At 39.5% G+C, this 18,417-nt stretch overlaps 3 protein-coding genes across 9 annotated transcripts; 2 read left to right on the forward strand and 1 right to left on the reverse strand.

The window, feature by feature from the left end:
• The first annotated feature begins 147 nt into the window (after nt 1-147).
• Nucleotides 148-3,876, forward strand: LOC105451341. 2 transcript variants are annotated; one of them, XM_011691721.1, is made up of 3 exons: nt 148-554; nt 2,007-2,153; nt 2,830-3,876. In XM_011691721.1, the coding sequence occupies exons 1-3, from the start codon at nt 485-487 to the stop codon at nt 3,045-3,047; spliced, it is 435 nt and encodes a 144-aa protein (XP_011690023.1). In that variant the 5' UTR covers nt 148-484; the 3' UTR covers nt 3,048-3,876. The 2 variants fall into 2 exon arrangements, with proteins under 2 accessions (XP_011690023.1, XP_011690015.1); XM_011691713.1 differs by lacking the exon at nt 2,007-2,153 and adding an exon at nt 1,332-1,487 and having other exon boundaries at nt 205-554.
• Nucleotides 3,877-4,075: 199 nt separating this feature from the next.
• LOC105451353 (coronin-2B-like) lies at nt 4,076-14,220 on the reverse strand. 5 transcript variants are annotated; one of them, XM_011691751.1, is made up of 10 exons: nt 13,728-13,814; nt 10,924-11,219; nt 8,339-8,536; nt 7,990-8,106; nt 7,508-7,822; nt 7,076-7,300; nt 6,797-7,006; nt 6,588-6,705; nt 6,197-6,423; nt 4,076-6,112 (listed from the first exon to the last, which is right to left on the reverse strand). In XM_011691751.1, exons 2-10 carry the CDS (start codon nt 10,939-10,941, stop codon nt 5,918-5,920), a joined length of 1,623 nt encoding a protein of 540 aa, XP_011690053.1. In that variant the 5' UTR covers nt 10,942-11,219; nt 13,728-13,814; the 3' UTR covers nt 4,076-5,917. The 5 variants fall into 5 exon arrangements, with proteins under 5 accessions (XP_011690053.1, XP_011690043.1, XP_011690035.1 ...); XM_011691741.1 differs by lacking the exon at nt 13,728-13,814 and adding an exon at nt 12,108-12,267; XM_011691733.1 differs by lacking the exon at nt 10,924-11,219 and having other exon boundaries at nt 13,728-14,220.
• A 515-nt stretch (nt 14,221-14,735) lies between these two features.
• LOC105451372 (B-cell receptor-associated protein 31) lies at nt 14,736-18,324 on the forward strand. Of its 2 annotated transcripts, none has more exons than XM_011691783.1 (3): nt 14,736-14,918; nt 16,273-16,584; nt 17,135-18,324. In XM_011691783.1, exons 2-3 carry the CDS (start codon nt 16,311-16,313, stop codon nt 17,566-17,568), a joined length of 708 nt encoding a protein of 235 aa, XP_011690085.1. In that variant the 5' UTR covers nt 14,736-14,918; nt 16,273-16,310; the 3' UTR covers nt 17,569-18,324. The 2 variants fall into 2 exon arrangements, with proteins under 2 accessions (XP_011690085.1, XP_011690090.1); XM_011691788.1 differs by lacking the exon at nt 14,736-14,918 and adding an exon at nt 15,302-15,597.
• Nucleotides 18,325-18,417: the final 93 nt, after the last annotated feature.

Below are 18,417 nucleotides of genomic sequence, written 5' to 3' on the forward strand. Positions count from 1 at the left end.
AAAAAAACAACTTAGCGCGGCATTATTTTGAGTGCTGAATATTAAATATTTGAATCTTAAATTTCGAATTTATATCCTGGAGGAAAACAAACGTGGCAAAGCCACGCATGCGTGATTCTCTCCGGAGCCGAATAATTAATAGATCGAGCAAATTTTTCAAGTTTCAAGCGCCGCGATTGACGCGAGCGCACGTTTGAAACGCGGCCCTTCACGCGGGATTTCGCGCTTCGTTTTTCCCGCTTCGGCTAAGTTCGGGCTGCGCAACTTTGCGACATCTTCACGTCGCTGTTCGCGGCAAATTTCACAGCGGTGGTGAAAAACAGGCGGTGTGCGCGTCATTACGTCATATCCATCTTTTGTGATCAATCGTTGTCCGTTGATCGACGGGGAAACGGAGTAAATAGAGACGAGAGGCCGTCGGGGTCGAGACGATCGGGATTAGAGAAGGCAATCTGGAAACCGCGCGAGGCTGAAATCCTGTGGAATGGCCGTCACGAGTCGCTGCGTCGCGGCGTGCATGTTTCTGGCGGTACTCTCGTTGCTGGTGGAGACAGGTGAGGTTAAGGTGCGCGACGACGCACCTTGGGCGGGGCATATATCATCCTCTTCTCCTCGTTCCTCGTAGCTGTCTCGTTTCAAGCGCGGCTACGAAGAACGCGGGACCTCTCGACGCGCATTACGTGAGACAGGAAACGGCCAAGCTCCTCCTCAGGGAGAAAGAGACAGCTCGGGGCAGCTTTGAACGATTTATATTTCACGTCAGATTTCAGGACAGAAAGCTATAATTTTACATGACGCGCAATGCGAGAAATTTAGAAGAATTAAAATATAACACATGTAGAATAAAAGAAATTTTTTTTATACAAAGCCTCATGCTGGGGAGAAAAAATCTTCCAAGAAGATTAATAATATTTCTTTGAAGTTTGTATTAATAGAATGAGTGTGATATTTCTACTGTTATTAGATAGATTTGTTCCTTATAGCTGAATTAGTATATACTAGTAATTCTTACACATTTATGACGCTAGAACGGTCCGAGACGCCTCGGATAGAAAAAGAATTGACAAATCATAGATATTTAAACAATTCGTCAATGTGATTGATTAATTCCTTTTCCGAGATTTTGGGGCCGATCTCTAGCACAGATACAAGACTTTAAAATGAAATAGATATATGTTTGAAGTTTAAAAAAAACGAGAAAGAAAGTTTTGATAAAGTCCAGTGCAGCAACAAGGAACAGATCTTTCAATTTGTGATAATAAACAACAAAATCGCATAGGATGGTCTCACCTTTCCTTCATGTAGCTTGACAAAATGATATTCTTATTCAGGACACAGCATACGATGTTACCAATGTAACAGCACCAGCAGCGAGTTCCCGTTTCAGTGTAATGAATTCCTGACGAGCGACATGGATCTCCATCCCGCGTCGTGCGATGATGTTTACGGAGCGCAGTATTGCGTCAAGCACATTGGCCGTTTCGAGGGTAAACAGCAACGAAGACATTTTGTACAGCCTTTGCTTGGGAGACTAACACAGCGGCGACGCGGGGAAAGCTGGATTAACTTTTTTAACAATCATACTTCATCATACAGATTAATCTGGGGCATGCCGGCATCTCTACATTTAACTGAATCGAATTTTTTCCAGATCTTTTTCATGCTGAAACATCTTTATACATTCGAGATCTTGGAATGCATTTACAAGCAATCTCAATCATGTAATATGTTATATATTTAATACACATATTTGATTATTATTTTATTTTACAAGAGTAAGATAAGCTAATTGCATTCCAATGATCTTTCATGTGCTGCAAACAATTCATTTACTAACCATTTATCAATTTACCCTGTTTCCATCATTGCGGTAGATGACCATTTTTAAGGACATACATCTAAGAGTTAGTCTGTATAAATTATTGTTTTACAATGTATATCATTGGGAAACTTGTGTAACATCAATCGCCAGTATTAGAAATTTAATTATTGCTTTTTCAATTAAGCGGTGACCTTGGATTGCTATCAATGCACATCGGCGGATGAATGGAAATGCATGGATAGCGAATTGGTTAAGAATTTCTTGGTGCCGACAAATTGTAGTCATGTGTACGGGGCGGTTTATTGCATCAAATCAATCGGCCGTTATGGAGGTTTTTATAACAAGATTGTGTTTCTATCGTCGAGTGTGCATGAGTGTTCCCTCCTGAGTCGTTCGACATGGAAACGATCATTTATTAAAATGGACAAGGATAATCTTTTAATCATCTTAATGTAATTTAAAAAATTCTGAGATTAAAATGTACCAAGCGATTCGCGAAATTCATATCGGAAATATATTCTATTAAAAATTAAATCTTATCAGTGATACTTAGTTTATGATATTATTTGAGAAAAGGAGAAGAAAGAAAATACACTTTTTTTCTGTTCTGAAAAGTGATCGTTTTGACATGAATTGGCTTTCTTTCACTAATATGTTCTGTTTTCTAATATGTTTTGTTGGCCTTTGAAATTAATTTAATTACTAAGAAAATGAAGAAAATCGATATGTTGGCCTTTGAAATTAATTTATTTACCAAGAAAGTGAAGAAAATCAATATTTTAAAAATGTATGTTAATTTTTGCACAAAATATATTAAAAAATATGTATCTCTGCATCTTTCTGCATGTCGTAGATATCACGCTAACATCACACACGCGCTTCTCTGATATTACATATCTTAAAATACGATAAATTTTCTCTGAAAATTGTCAAGTATTTTCTAATTAAACTAGTATCGTTTGGAGCAAATATATATTGTATAATTAATGTTACACTTATGGAAACAGGTGGCATCGGCACAAAGCGATTTTGCTCATCCGTGCACATGGGGAACTACTGCGACTACGTGAAACAGCCGGGTGACAAACTGACCTATCGCACTTGCGTATTCACGTGTTCCGAAGACGGATGCAATTCAGCGATGTCCTTCATGCCGGATGCAATTTATACGTGGATCATGCCGGCGAGTTTAGTGGTAGTCTGGAAAAAGCTGTTTCACAGGTAGAAGCTTCTCTGAGAAGCTTAAGACACAAATTTATTATTCATTGTTGTCGATGAATCTCTTGTGCCTTTTTCTAAGCCTTTTTTAACTGGATCTAAAATATGAAATTTTTATCAATGTCTAATCACTGCCAATGACATTTCTAGTATCGTGACCATCGCAGGTTGTGGCAATTATAAATTTCAGATATTTTTTTATCAATATCGGAAAACGTAATGATCAATTTCAATTAGTACAGATTTTTTTTACCACGTTATATTTAAATCTCGTAACGGGATTGTTTTAATTACGTAATCGAAATATTTGAATTATTTCCCCGTGGCTATCCATTTATTTGTCCATTCACATTCTGTGAAATTATATTCTTATAGGAATGCTCCAATAATTTTTTTACATCAAACCAGATTTTTAAGAGCATTACTGTTTCAGAGAACTTTTTTTATATACTTTTTAATATATTTTACATAATTAGAGATCAATGTGTCTCATTATTTTAAGAGCAATAGTATATTTGTATATTTTATATTTAATATTTTTGTATATTTCGTATATTTAACGATATGTAGAATAGATTATTCATAAACGAAACAATACGAACTGAAACGAAATACATCCGTCCATTCGACTCGTAGATAAAAAATTCTAAACGAGCATTATATAATTAAGATACTACATTTGTATACATAATTTATCAGAAAGAAATATATATACTGCACTTTTTTATATCTCTGCTATGTACTGGCATAATACAGAGAATTAAATTGCGTAAAATCTCGAAGCGAGTAAAATATTTTTGCTTATATATTAATAATAATACATTTTATATACACAATTTTATGACTGTTTTTCCTTTTGTCTTTATTATAAGACCCCTGCTTGCCACGCGTATCACAAGTACAGTATCTTCCTTGTCCTCGTACAATCGTAGATCCTTTAGACAGACAACACTACACTGACAATGAACTGGTCTGTAATCTGCGAGATAACTACCGACGCTCTTTGGTATTTTTCTTAAAAATGGTTTACATGGATCTCGATTAATATATATTTAATTGACATGTATAAATTACATATAAATTACATATAAATCACGATACAGGCATAAATTGCGTCACGATACTGCATCAGGAGTAAATTTATAATTCGTAGCGAAGTTTTTATATAAATATTCGTTACATTACTGACGTCTATCACGAAAACGAAACTTCGATCTTCGTACAAATATCATAGAAATTGCTTTCAATATGAATATCGAAAATATAACTACAAACTACCTCGCAATATGTATTTTATTGCCTATAAAATGCACTGCCTAATATAACATACGTAACTTCAACTGCTCTCGAAGAAGTTACATGTCTAAAAGAAGAGTTATAAAAGAAGAGTTCAATAAAATACCTTATTTACGGGTAATTAAAGCTAATGACGATGATAAAGTAAACAACTAGTGGAGAAAGACTAGGGAATGCTACGTCACATATTGCTGTATCAATGCGTCTCGAGATTTTATCCATACTGTATTTTGCAGATAGTGAAATCTTACGCTCGCAAGGCGATATGTGAAGTGTAGCATCCAGGTACTATATATGTATTTATCGGTATAATTGCACAATTGTATGAAAAATACGTATATAAACGTATATATTGTGTATATATAAATCATTACACAACTTGATTATTGTTATTAAGCGGAAAATATACTTCTGTATGATTCTCAGAACTACGAAGGCTAAGGCTAAAAGTAAATGTTCTAACACACTTGCTATTGTATATCCCCTTCAAGTTTAGGGTGAATTTAACCGACATTTGTGTCGCGATAAACGTCGCGTTTCTTAAAAATATACGTACATATTTTATTGTTCGCGGTATATCATCGATTGTACATTGTCTAATGATGTTGCTAAACTGCACGTACGTTACACTGTGCATTTCTTGTATAAAAATGAATTTTAAGCTAGTTTCTTTTTTTTAGACTAATTGTGACATTTATTAGAGGTATCACTGCACTTCATAGATTTGGAGATCTTATTGCCATCGACATCGCGGCAGTGGATGGCAGTGAAAAATATATGTATGCGATAGCAAAATGCTTAAATATATCAATACGCTGGTTCACTCGTACATACATGACGTTGCAGCTTTGTAGAGCATATCATAAAATAGATCAGCAATGAACTTCATATTTTACGTGTTGCAAAGATAAATTTACGATGCAAACAGAAGCAATAGTAATCGTGATAATACGCAAAAGAAATACTGTCTCACGAAATATCTCTAATGATGAAGAAATATATTAAATAATATATTAAGTTAAGTAATTAATAAACATACAAAAACAGTAATAGAAAAAAATAAACAATTGATTAACAGACTAGTACTAACATATCGTTTTAAAAAAAAAAGTAAAATACGTAATTTAACTGATAACATCATGAATTACTACGCTTACGCTGCCATTTGCCCTAAAGGTATTTTGTGCTTCTCTCTTATCTCTCTAATATCCGACTTACACATCTAAGTATGTGCGTGAACAGGTACAATTTTCATATAACAAATGCAGCCTACTTTTTTTCTGTTCCCTTTGTGATCAACGTGACAATTTTTTATTCTACATAAAAATTGTAGATATTTCAAGAAAAGTTAGTAAAAATTGTTCTGTGCGGATATTTCTTTGTGTACGTGAATATGAAGCAAGCTAAGGTTCCCTAAGCGTGTTAGTACAAAATTTCTCGTAAGCTTAGGCTCTTCATCATTATTAGCGGTGCGTTAAATACTCTAGAAAACTTTTAAGTATTGATTGCTAATCACGTGTAGCAGTGAAGTTTGTAAGAGTCTCATACAAAGACGATAGCGCGAAGCGAGCTTGCGAAGCTTTATTGACGCTGCAGTTTTCGTATTTGGTCCTCTAATTCCTTAACGCGCAGTTGGCTGTTAGCGAGCTGCCGTCGTACCAGTCTCAATTCGTCGGTTTGACGAGCAAATGCCAAACGAAGTTCCGCTTCGTTATTTGGAACGTCCACAGTCTCCATAGCTTTATTGTCATTAATCGAAGACGAGATCATATTCTTCTGATAGGAAAAGAAACATTTCAAGTGTAAAGTATGTAAAACAAAAAATATCAGCGATATAATGTACATGTATTATTCTCGTACCTGTATAGTAACATTTCCAAACTTCTGCTGAAGTTGCTGAAACTTTGTGCTCTGATTGCTGGATGTCTTCTGGCTCTTCTCCGACATATCGTGCAATTCCACCGGTCTATAATCCGGTATCGTTTCCGTAGACAGAAACGCGAATTTCTTTTTGTTATTCAAATCGGTAGTCGCAGGCAATTGCGGTGGCTTATATATTCGTGGTTTATGCGTAGAGATACTCCCGCCTAATGAGAGAACATAATATTCATTAACATGACTGCTCAATAGAATTTTACTACTATATGCCGCATTAATAGAAAAACGAATAAAGAGTAGCTTGATGGGAAAAATCTAAACAATGTTTAGGACGGATCGCGCAATGTATAGTTACAGTTTAAAAATGTCGGACCTGTTTTAAGAGAGATCAAGATCGGCGGGCTGTTCATGCCGCTGGTCCAATCTCTAGCCGATAGTGCGGGACACGTTCCAATTGTATCGGGATACAGATCTTCTTGGAATTGATCACTCTGTAACATGTAACATAGCTTTCCTTAATACGCATCTTTAAAACGCATTTTGTGAAAGAAATATATGAAGTATCACTTGTCAGTCACTTACCTTCCGTGGTACTATCATCGAGATCGGCTCGCACATTCCGCGGGTCGCGTGCAACTTGTAAAATCTGAATACCTCACACAAAGAAGTGTTAATGCCCCTTTTCGGCATCACCCCCAATCCTCTCTGAGGATTTCCCGATATAAATTGACTGAGGTAATGCATCCAGGGTGCTTCGTTGACCACTTCGTAATACCGAATGTTACCATCGCCCTGCAGAAAGCAACACAACGTAGTGTGAGTTTTACAACAGTTCGTATTACACATGCCGTAGATTCTTACCTTTCCGGCTAAGAACACCATATTGGTATCGTTATCGTAAAATGGAAAAACCACTCCGCTCGACGAATCTATCGTCTCGCATGTCAGTGGGACAGTTAGATCATGCTGACTCCATATCGCGTATTGTCGATCCGAATGTCTGCTAAATCCAGTAGTCAAAAGACGTCCGGAGCTGCCGAGGAATACCACCTTGCTCGCTTTCGTGCCGGCGTGACATACCCCCTCCTGTTAAAATTAAAAATTGAGATTTTTTACTAATTTCTATTTACGTTTATTTTTAATTTCTATTAAATTTAATACGGATGAATAGTGTATATTTTCTACATTTGCAGTGTCAAACACAGATTGCTAAAAGTGATATATTCGAGGCTCGTATAATTAAATAAATACGTTTATACTCGTTTATAATCGATAAACTCGATCTTTCCTTACCGAAACTACGATGCCGGACCTCGGCTCAAAAACTCGCAATTTCTTGTCCTTACAAGTGGTCGCCAATAAGCTGCCGTCGCGGTTTAGGGACATGCTATAAATTACATCGGGATGCCGATCGATTACGCTCACTGCCTCACACCTGTTCACGTCCCACACGATGACAAGATGATCGAAGCCGGCGCTGAAGAGCACGTTCTCCGCCACCGGATGCCATTCAATATAAGCGACGCGTCGCTTGTGTCCTTGCAACTCCACCAGCCACTCGGTCAAGTTCCTCGACAATCCGCCATCGGGTATATGCCACAATTTTATCTAGATATAAAAATCCAAATCTCTGTGAGCCTGTTTATCTTATCGCTGTTCTAGTTTAAAAATATATTAGCATAAATTTAAAATTTTCTAATCTACATTCGGTCTGCACAGAAATCTCCTGCGAGCTTTGAAGATGCAAATGAAATGAAATGCAAAACATTTCTTACAGTGCAATCGTCGGAACAGGATGCGATGATGTTGTCATTGAATGGATTCCATTTGATGTCCAAAACGGGACCCGTGTGCCCAGTTACACGACTGGCGTTGAAGTCGAGACGGCCGGTCTGCAACATTGAGAAAATGACTGATATTACTATAATAATATTAATTGATACAACGCGATATACTGACACGATTACATGAAAATCTATAATTAATCGTAAGAATATTTTGTGAAGCATTTGCGGGAAACATTTGAATTTATTTTTTCGGACTCTGACACTATCGCGTCAGTTAATACTTTTATTCTTGCGCAGAGGAAAGAATCGATAAATCGATAAAACACAGATAACTCACGCGATCCAGCGATAACACCAGGAACGCTCCGCCGCCGGCGACCTCCGTCACGACAGCCAGGAACTTGGGATTTACGGCGCAGAATTGCGAATCGTGGGCGTTCTTCGTGATCTTGATGTTGTCGTAACATTTCTCCCGCTTGGCCGGCACGCCGTAAACGTGCCGAAACTTGCTGCTTCGAACGCCGCGGAACCACGACTGTAAATATCATTAACATCCACTTTCATTACTCATTCCCTGTCTCTCGTAAATTCTGCTTCGTTACGTCCCGATTGCAGGAACACGTTGAAAAGTCGTGAATACTTATTGCAATCTTGTGAAGTCATAAAAAATCATATCAATAAAAAAAAGAAAGAAAGAAACGGAGCGCGTCGCACCGATACGATTGTACGTGTGTCTGTGACGATTTCGAGGGGGAAAAGGGAATTAAAGAGAATTAAAGAGAAATATAATACCATTCATGTGTGTACGATCTTCGGGAGGGCTCTCTCTTACTCAGAAACCGTGAAAAAGAAAGTTTACGGCGTCACGAACGGAAATACAGACATTTCGTTGATCAGCTGACAATTGCAGATTTTTCAGCGGGCTCCTCGCCGAGGACAAAGTCCGAGAGGGGAATCGACGCGGAACGATGCGCGATGAGGTATAAAAATAACGACCGAGAGAACCCGCACAAACGAACTTGAAATTGCATGTACAACGTTCTTCTCTTCGCGTACGCGGCTCTGTTCAACTCCCCGCGCCGGAATCACGCGCGATAATTAAATCGCGCCGGCGAGCAAAACGTTACACGATGTTACAATAGATGCGGTGTATCCTCTCCGTTCCGTTACTCTGTACTCGAAACATCATCGAAGCTAAATACTCAAACGGATTTCTTTTTCTATTTAACGCTAGAATTGCTTAAAGTGCTAATTTGGTAATTTCCTATCCTTAATTTCGGTTAGCGAAGAGAATTTCTTTTGATATTAATATCAGAATTATTTTTGTAGATATATTCATATATTTTCGATATTCTATACTGTATGACACAAAAAAAAAATCCGGAAACGATTATCGGAGCCAAAAGTGGATGGCCACCATCAGCGATTCTAGTATTAAACAGATTTTTTTTTAATTACGTTTTTTCTTTCTCCTGAAACTGCGCGTAGAGAAACAGCAGTGAGTCACACGCGGTTGCGGCTAATTGACGCGAATGTGAAATCTCTTGAATTCGTGTGAATCGACAATTTTTACTGGGCGCGTGCAGTGTAGCGCGGTGAGATAGATCGAATTATGCGACTTTTTCCCAGAAAAAAAAAAAGATAATCAAGCGGACTGCGAAAACTGCGTAAGAATTGCGGCGAAAGGATCGACACCGAAATTCTTCGCTCGGAAATGTGAAGGCGTGCAAAGGATCTCCTGAATCTATTCGAGCCCGTCCCCGTCTCCTTACACCCGTCTGCGAATCCTCTGCTAATTTAAATTAAACGAAATTAAAATCCGTTTAAAATTAAATGAAAAATCTGCGTTTGACTCCCAAAAATTTGCTTAAAAGCTACAGTTATCCTTATGGAAAGGAAAGATTAGATCGAAAGTGATCAAAGGAAACGTGGGTGAAAGGCTGCTCGGTAGGTCTGGGACACCCTGTGCATAAAATGTGCAAGAGGTATCGTAATCAAAATCAATAACCGGTACATTATGTAATAACGTTGCGGCTTCCTCGTTGCTACGTAGATATAAATGCAATAAAGACGCGATTATTTTACATCCTCATTTATTCTACGCAGCAATTGTTGTTTTATACGAAGAGAAAAAAATGTACACGTGATATTTTGACACATGAATTCAAAAGCGAAAAGGCATTGATTTTAATGAGATTCCGATACATCGACTTTTGAAGATGTTTTAAAGACTAAACAATTCGCTCAACGTGCACAGGCATAAACTTGATAGAATTTGGGATCGTCATTTAGCTGCAGGGATGCAAATCAAACCGAAAATTACTCCTTTCTTTCAAAGTCCACTTTAAACATGTAATAATCCAAAGCTGATTTCTCATACAAATCACAGGCTTGATACACATTCCAGCGCAGAAACGCCGCGTTTCCCTCTGATTTTAACCCTGGGTATACACTCTGAGGTCTCGGAGACTTCAATGAAATTTCACAACTCTGTTATTGGCAGAATTAAAGTAAATAGAGGAATCATGTTTTTCGGTTTATTATTATGATTTCAGACTACCTAGGTTGTTCCACCTTCGGATAAATACTACTGGTTTTATAGACTTTTATCCTTTGAATAAACCACATACCTATAGTTTTTATGTATATACATATATATATATATATATATATATATATATATATATCTAGTTTATTCGAAGGTGGAACAACTGACCTTTAGTAGACGTATTTCTTTAGTTCGTTTACGATTATTGAAAAATAATGCAATATGGTAATTTTCTTGAGCACTGTATGGTGAAAGGACTGACAGGATCTCTCGGATCCCTGCGTGCAGGTAGTCACACCTACATGAAAGATAAGTGTATATACCCAGGGTTAATCGTATGGAACTCTATGAGAGCGGGAGATGATGGTACTCACCTGTCTATCGTTGGTCATGTCTGACGTTAATCGGGATCTGGTGTCCGGGACAGCCGGTGCTCGACGAGTACACGTGCGCGGTGAGACGATCGTCGCCAGTGCACAACGGGGACGCGGTAATCGACAAGCCGGGACCCATGCATGTGCAGGTGGTTGGAAAAACACAGAGAGAAAGAGAGGAAAAGAGGAAAAGAGGGAGAGAAACAAGAAGAGAAAAATAGAGAGAGAGAAAGAGACACTGGTGTGGATAATATTGCAACCAACTACACGAGCAGTTCTCTCTCACGCCGCGCTTACTAGAAGAAACAAAGGAAAATGAGACACACGCGTCTAATTAACTCATAAAATCATATAAGAGTAAGCTCGCTCGTTCGCGCGCGGCGCGTCAAAGCGCGGCCGTAGCGTTTCCGCGTGCGCGTAACTAAAGTTAACTATACGTAAGGGGCAAGGCAGGGAAAATGTGGTGGGGGATTAATTCGCGTAATTAGACTCGGGCCGAGTTTTATCGCGACGATCGCGTCGTTACGGAGACGGCGATGATCCTGTTAACGAGATCTTCTCTCTTTTCTGAGCGTTCAACAACTCACTTTCCCTCCAATTCTGGACGACTTCGAATGATCGTACATCTTTCTATCGACGTGAGCACGATTCAACGAAAAAAAAAAAAAAAAAGAGAGAACTCTCGACGGCCGTTTGTCAACCGTCGACTTGAACCGTGTCTCTCTTCGAGTAATTAAAATATCCAGTTATTGACACTTCGCTTGTTAACGACGCGATCAAAGCTCGCGGTGATAACTTATCTCGGTGGCTGCCGCGGGCACATTCCTGTGGGATAAAGGTTTCTTTGATGGCTTATATCACGCGTGCCAGATAATCTAGGCCATATGGGCTATACATCATCATACAGTTTCGATGTTAAGAATGTATTGAAACGTTTTTTTTCGACCGATATCGTTAATTTCTGCTATTAGCATGTCATCGAGCCTCTACTCGAGGCCGTTGAATGATCGTTTTCCTTCGACTCGAAGGAACGATCCACCCCGGTCGAACGACTTTACGACGGAAAGATTACGAAACCAAAGTGATCTAGATAAGTAGGGAGCTCTTACGGATACGTGCGATACACCCTTCCGACAAACGTGAGACCGTCTGCGGGGAGATAACATTTAAATTGCGATACGTACACACGGATGCGCCATGAGCAACTTTCTGCGTTTCCTCGTCTTCCTCGCGATGGGTCGAACAACGGAGCGGTTATTACGAGACCTCGGCCGACACGCGCTCGTCGCACAGAAGGGAAGAACTACGTCGAGAGCTATACGTGCGAGTGCCGAGCGCTATCGAGCGATGTGTAACGACGAAGGCTCGGTCACGCCGACCGTTCCGCTTCTACTGACGAAGGCGAGCGACTATCTAGTGCTCTGGTGGTGCTCAGTGCTCGCGGAATCTGACGCCTGTTGCTTGTTTGTAGTGTCACGCAGTGCCTCGCGCAGTGTTTAGCGATGAAGCGGCAACAAGACGCGGATCGGTATCAATAATATTGAATTACTTGTTTGAGAGTTTGATACTTTCGCGAGTGCTCTCTTCAGCAACACACGAATGACTGCTCGAGTGGACTGTATAAGGGTCTTCTTTCTGCCTTCCATTTAATTTGTGCCGCAATTGAATCCGTGACTCACGACGAACATAGAAGAGAAATAGAAATACGACAATTTCTCGAGCAATGAGGGCTTATCGTGAATTTAATGTATAACAATTATCCAAAGCTTGGAACATAATTCCGGGATTCATTCAAAGCTCTGTTTAAAATAAAGATGCATCGTAGTTTCATTGAAAAAGTTCAATAAAAATGAATAAATCATAGATGGAAGTATTACGAACCTGAATCCGTCCATTTATCCGTCGCTCTTAGGAACACTTTTTTACGTGTCTCTGACTAATTGTACATATAAATGAAGAGGCCCAAAATCAGCTGCATTACATGCACACGCGACAAGTATAACAACGCTACGAAACAGACAGATTGATGCCTAAAACAATGATTTATTGACGCTGCAAGAATCTATCGCCACATCGATTCAAAATCATTTCTTTGTCTATATAAAAATTTGTATATGACAGCCAAAACCGGGATTATGCGATTAACATACAAACATACAAATAAAAATTTACGGCAAATTACGGAGAGTTGCATGCAAAAATCTTTCACAAAAAAACATCTTACAAAGATTGAACCGGCAACTTTAATTGAATCCCGATTAATTTATCAAGTAATGCCTGTATTAATTGAAAGACATCCTTTGAATGACTGTGGCTAACTCATTTTTGATCAATACATTATTAAATAATAAAAAAAATCACTCCGCGTATAGATATATAAAACAACAGGACAAAAAGTCGTATTTTGATTTTTGACATTTTTACGATATAGAGATATACAAATAATTTTTGAAAATTAACAAATATCTGTCTGGTATTTGTTAGTTATTCAAAGTCAGTCAGCCACCACTAGTGGAGGGTTAAAATACTGCAAACAATAGAATTAACTCGATAAGTTAATCAAGTTAATTCTCAGATAGTTAATTTTATCCAAATTACTTTACTAACATAGAATGTTGGATGGAATTGTTAGTCCTTCGTTGTTCGACAAAAACAGAGAGAAAAAGATCGGATTAGCGACCGGAGCTTTACGTAGCCTGAAATTTTGCCCGAAAGCGGCCGGATTAATCGGGAATTAATCAATTGAAGTTGCCTTGAACGCGATCGCTTTGAAACTCGCTTTGCGCTTAAATCTCGGCACTCACTTTGCAGCTGGGCTTGTAACAGGCCCGCGCGTCTACCATGTTGTTCATCATCGCGTGCTGATCCTCGGTGCTGTCAAAACTCAGTTTCTCCTCCCGCGTGCGTATCATCTCCCAGCTGGCGATGTTGTATCCCATAGACCCACAGAGCTCCGCGCGGGAATCTGCCTGTCCTTTCCGGGAGGCTGTTGTCTCCGCGCCAAACCAGACCTCGTCTCGCGCGCGCTTCGTTGGAACTGAACTACGAGCAGCGGTCCATTGCCTTGCCGGCGCGGCGTCGCGTCTTTCCCGCTCGCGCACACTCTCTTTTCGCTCTCTCTCTCTCTCTTTCTCCTCCTCGGCACGTTTGCCGTCGCTTTATTAATCGTACGCACGGCGAATCAGACACGTGTACGAGCACCTTCACGCATCGTCAGAAACTCATCGATCGGACGCACTCGTGCGTGTGCACACGGTATCGATCTGACGTTCCGCATGTAAACACTGCGAAGCGTCCATGACAGGCGGACGTAGTACGGAAGAGCGGTTTTCTTCCTACGCGCATTCGCTCTAATGGCGGGTTCATCCCGCATCCGATCGTCACGGAATGTGTGACGTATGTACGCCGTTCCGACGTCCAATGGGCGAGCACCTGAAACTTCCAATTCAACCGGTGGTTGTCCGGGGGTAGATAAGTGTAAAAATCAAGATCACGTTAATCGGGGGGATAGGTGAAAATTAATCGCGGGTCTAATCGTCTGATTAATTAATTGCAGATTGAGCGAAATCACCGTAGAGAATAATTTGTGCGATTTGGCGTTGGCCAATCAGCTGTTTCCTCTTCCAGAAGTAGTTACACGCCACGGCAGGTGATTGGCTATCGCGTGCAATGCGAATCGCACGCGACTACCGTATATGCCATGTGTATCGTGACAGAAAGAGAGAAGGAAAATGAGGCGCAGAGAAAGAGAGAGAGAGAGAGAGAGATTCATGTATTTTCCTCGGAGCCTAGGTGACGTCACAGGGTACGGTTTATTTATAAAACCGCCGACGACATTGCTCGCGCTCGGATTCGTACTTTGAGCCTACCGCTGCTCGTGCACCTTGCACGTTGGTCGTTGCACGTCGCAAAAATCTCCGCGGACTGACGACGTGTCCCAAACCTCTCGAGATATTTCTCTCGTCGTCGCCACTCGTCTTCGGGGAGTATAATAGGTAAGAATCCTCTTTTGGTGAAACCGTTTTTGGCAGTGGCTAACGAGTAAAATTCGCCTCGCCGGTCGCCCGGGCGAACGGGATGTATAATTACGCCGAGGATATATACATTCGTTGCTAAGCAGCTATTCAAAATGTATATCTCTTCGTGTCAGTGTTAATTTAGAAGAGGCGTACCGACGAGAGTTGACGATTCCGGCCTCCGGATCGTCGAGATTCGTTCTCTCCGTCTAGCGGCAACGTGGTCCTTTATTAAAGTAATTCTATTCCGAGCGGATCGCGATTACGAATCGCGACTATCACACGCGCGAAACGTGACAGTGTCGCGCGGGTTCCGGGACGGTCCGCAGGATCGTCGTCGATTAGCGGGATCACCACGAATCCTCGCGTCGCGGGGTATCTCAGAATGACCAAGAATGACGTGATATCACGCGTCACGACCGATACGTTTAGAAATCGCGTGTCATCCTGTCAATTCGCGTCGCACGCGCTCGTCGGGGTGTACAATTACGTCGTTGCAGCGACGTGAATTAATGCAGTGTTTTTCGTTTCGGTGCAATTATCGTATCGTGTCGCGCAGGCATTTCGCTAGGAAAGGTAGGAAGCGCCGTGCTCACGTGCAGAAGGAAATAAAACTCGGCTGACGAGGAGAATTTCGATGAACGCTTGATCCGCCGAGGTCTGTTTATTTTTTTTTTAATAGCTAAACTAGTATACGCTCTTTATATTTAAAGTGAAATAGATGTAGGTTTGATATTTGGCAAAAGCGAGAAGGAAAACTCTACAGTACAATAAAAAAAAAACACCTCATTTCCAAGGTCTCGAGACGACACTATGCTTCTTTTTTTCACATGACCGAAATCTTGTATGTACAGTCGTAAACATATCGGTTGCGACAATTTTTTCATAGGTTTTTAGTGTATATATAATATATGTTTTATAGATAACTAATATTCTGCAAACCACGATGGTTCACAATTTTGTGAACCACGATGTTATTATTTTTAGTCTAGAGATAGTATGACACCAATCGTGGTTCGTATTTGCAAAATATTAGTGCGTTTCGAAGTTTATAAAAACAAGCAACCGATACGTCCACGTCTGTACATAATGAAATGAATCCGAAAAATCGTTAAGTGGAATACAAAGGCGAAAACGCAATAATATTAAACACGAAATACTGAATCTAAATTTTTTGATGTTCTCACAGTGGCGGGGGGGGGGGATTTCATCACTTAAAAAAATGATGCAATGCTCTGACCGAGGCGAAACATATCCGTCTCGACCGAGCTGCCACAACAAATACCTGACGAAACTATACATTGGCATCTGTATCTTGCCATTTTTTTTTCAGGTATCCATACACGAGGGGGCACAGAATAAGAGGCAAACATGAGTTTACAGTGGACGCTCATAGCTGGTTTCCTCTACATCGAGGTCGCAATCGTTCTCCTCCTGGTGCTGCCAATTGCCTCGCCGACCAGATGGCAGAGGCTCTTCAGGTCGCGCTTTTTGCAAAGTATAAATAATCAGGCTTCCATTTACTTCATAGTACTGCTGGGTGTCCTAGTTCTCTTTCTGCTGGACGCCATACGAGAGATGCACAAGTACACCAAGAGCCTGGATCACGAGAACCATCATCATCAATTGAATCTCGAAATGCAAGGTAAATTATATGATATATCTTTTGTATTTTTATATTCTTTTTGCATGTCAATTTGAATCATATTCTTCTGGCTTCTGATTACGGCACAGATTATGGTCCATATTCATACGTCATTTATCAATAAATGTGTTCATTTATTTTTATAGTAAGAGATTTTATAATACAAATTATGTGCTGAATGCACATTTAATGGCATTTTCTTAGAGATATTTAGTAAAAAATTTAATTTTTAATGAATATAGACGTGCATAATCTGTGCTGTAATCAAGAGCCAGAAGAATACGATTTAAATTGCCATAAAAAAGAATATAAAAATACAAAAGACTTATAATTTAAAAATTTAATACTGTAAATATTAAATTAGTGATTAATTGTGAGTAGTGAGAAGCGCTGTTGTTAGTACAGTTTTTTATACTTAAAATAAGTAATTAATTGCTAACCAATTTAATTATACTTACAGTATTAAATTTTTCTGAGAGTTATCAATTAAAAGTGAGATACGAATGCGGAATCTTTTAATTCTTACGTTCCCCCCATACATTTCTTTCAGAAAACATGAGATTGTTCCGCGCACAGAGGAACTTCTACATATCCGGCTTCGCCTTGTTTCTGAGCTTGGTGATACGCCGTCTTGTTATCCTGATATCCACCCAGGCCACCTTACTCGCGCAAAACGAGGCGGCCATGCGGCAGGCTCAGTCCGCGACGAGCACAGCCAGAAGTCTGCTGTCCCAGAGAACGGTCGGCGGGGAAAGCGCGCAGAACGATTCCAACGAGGCGCACGATAAGGCTGTCTCGGAACTGAAGAATCAAATCAAGGAGTTACAGACGAAGAACCAGGAGCTCGAGAACAATCTGTCTAAAGAGAAGAAGGATAAGGAAGCGCTAAAATCGCAGGCGGAGTCACTCACGAAGGAATACGATCGTTTGACTAAGGAGCATGCGAAACTCGCGCAATCGAGTGGTGATAAGAAAACCGATTAAATAGATAAACAAGGTTTTCTCGGTTTTCCCTTTTTTTTTAATCATTTGCTCACGATTTCTGAAATTTGTTACGTTATGTTACTTGTATTGCATAATTTAAACATCACACTTCACTCATTAAACATGACATGAGATATTAGAAAAAAATATTAATTTTTCATTACAAGATTATATACAAATATTATCATATACTATTGTGTGGTGGTGTAACGTGCCTCTTAATACACTGTACATCCTCTTTTCAATTTTGTGCATCACGCGTGTGCCGAAGTTTGTACCCGTCTTAATTCGTGATATTTAGTTTTATAAACAAATAACCATGTAATTCTAAGAATTCCATAAATTGAAATTTTCATTATAGTTGCTTTGTATTTCTTTTTGAAAAAGTGGTACAAATCTTGATGGCGGGTATGTTGCCAACTGTTATTTTATACTGCACGAGACTAAACTGATCACTACACGTTCTATTCGGCAAGTATTAATAATGTATAAATAGGATATATATTTTACATACATTTTAGACAATATACCTTCAAATGTACTTCCAATCTTGCATTTGCCCCAACATTTCCTCTCGTTTTATATTTACCGATAATCTTATATATATACAAAAATATATATATATTATAGAATATATATATATATATACACAATCTATGTGTGCTGTGCTGTTGTAGGCCTTTATTTGGGTCATGCACCCTGGGTTATACTGTATATATTTTAATCTATAAATAGAACTGTATGGGAACCTCAAAATAAGTCGTTTAGATTGGCCTCTGCGACATACACTTTCCCGCAATTAGTTACAAAATTTTGTACACTTTGTACACTCCTTATGTACAAAGAAAG

The sequence above is a fragment of the Wasmannia auropunctata genome, unplaced genomic scaffold (genome assembly GCF_000956235.1).
Source record: "Wasmannia auropunctata unplaced genomic scaffold, wasmannia.A_1.0 LD336106.1, whole genome shotgun sequence".
In the NCBI taxonomy this organism is placed as follows: Eukaryota; Metazoa; Arthropoda; class Insecta; order Hymenoptera; family Formicidae; genus Wasmannia; species Wasmannia auropunctata.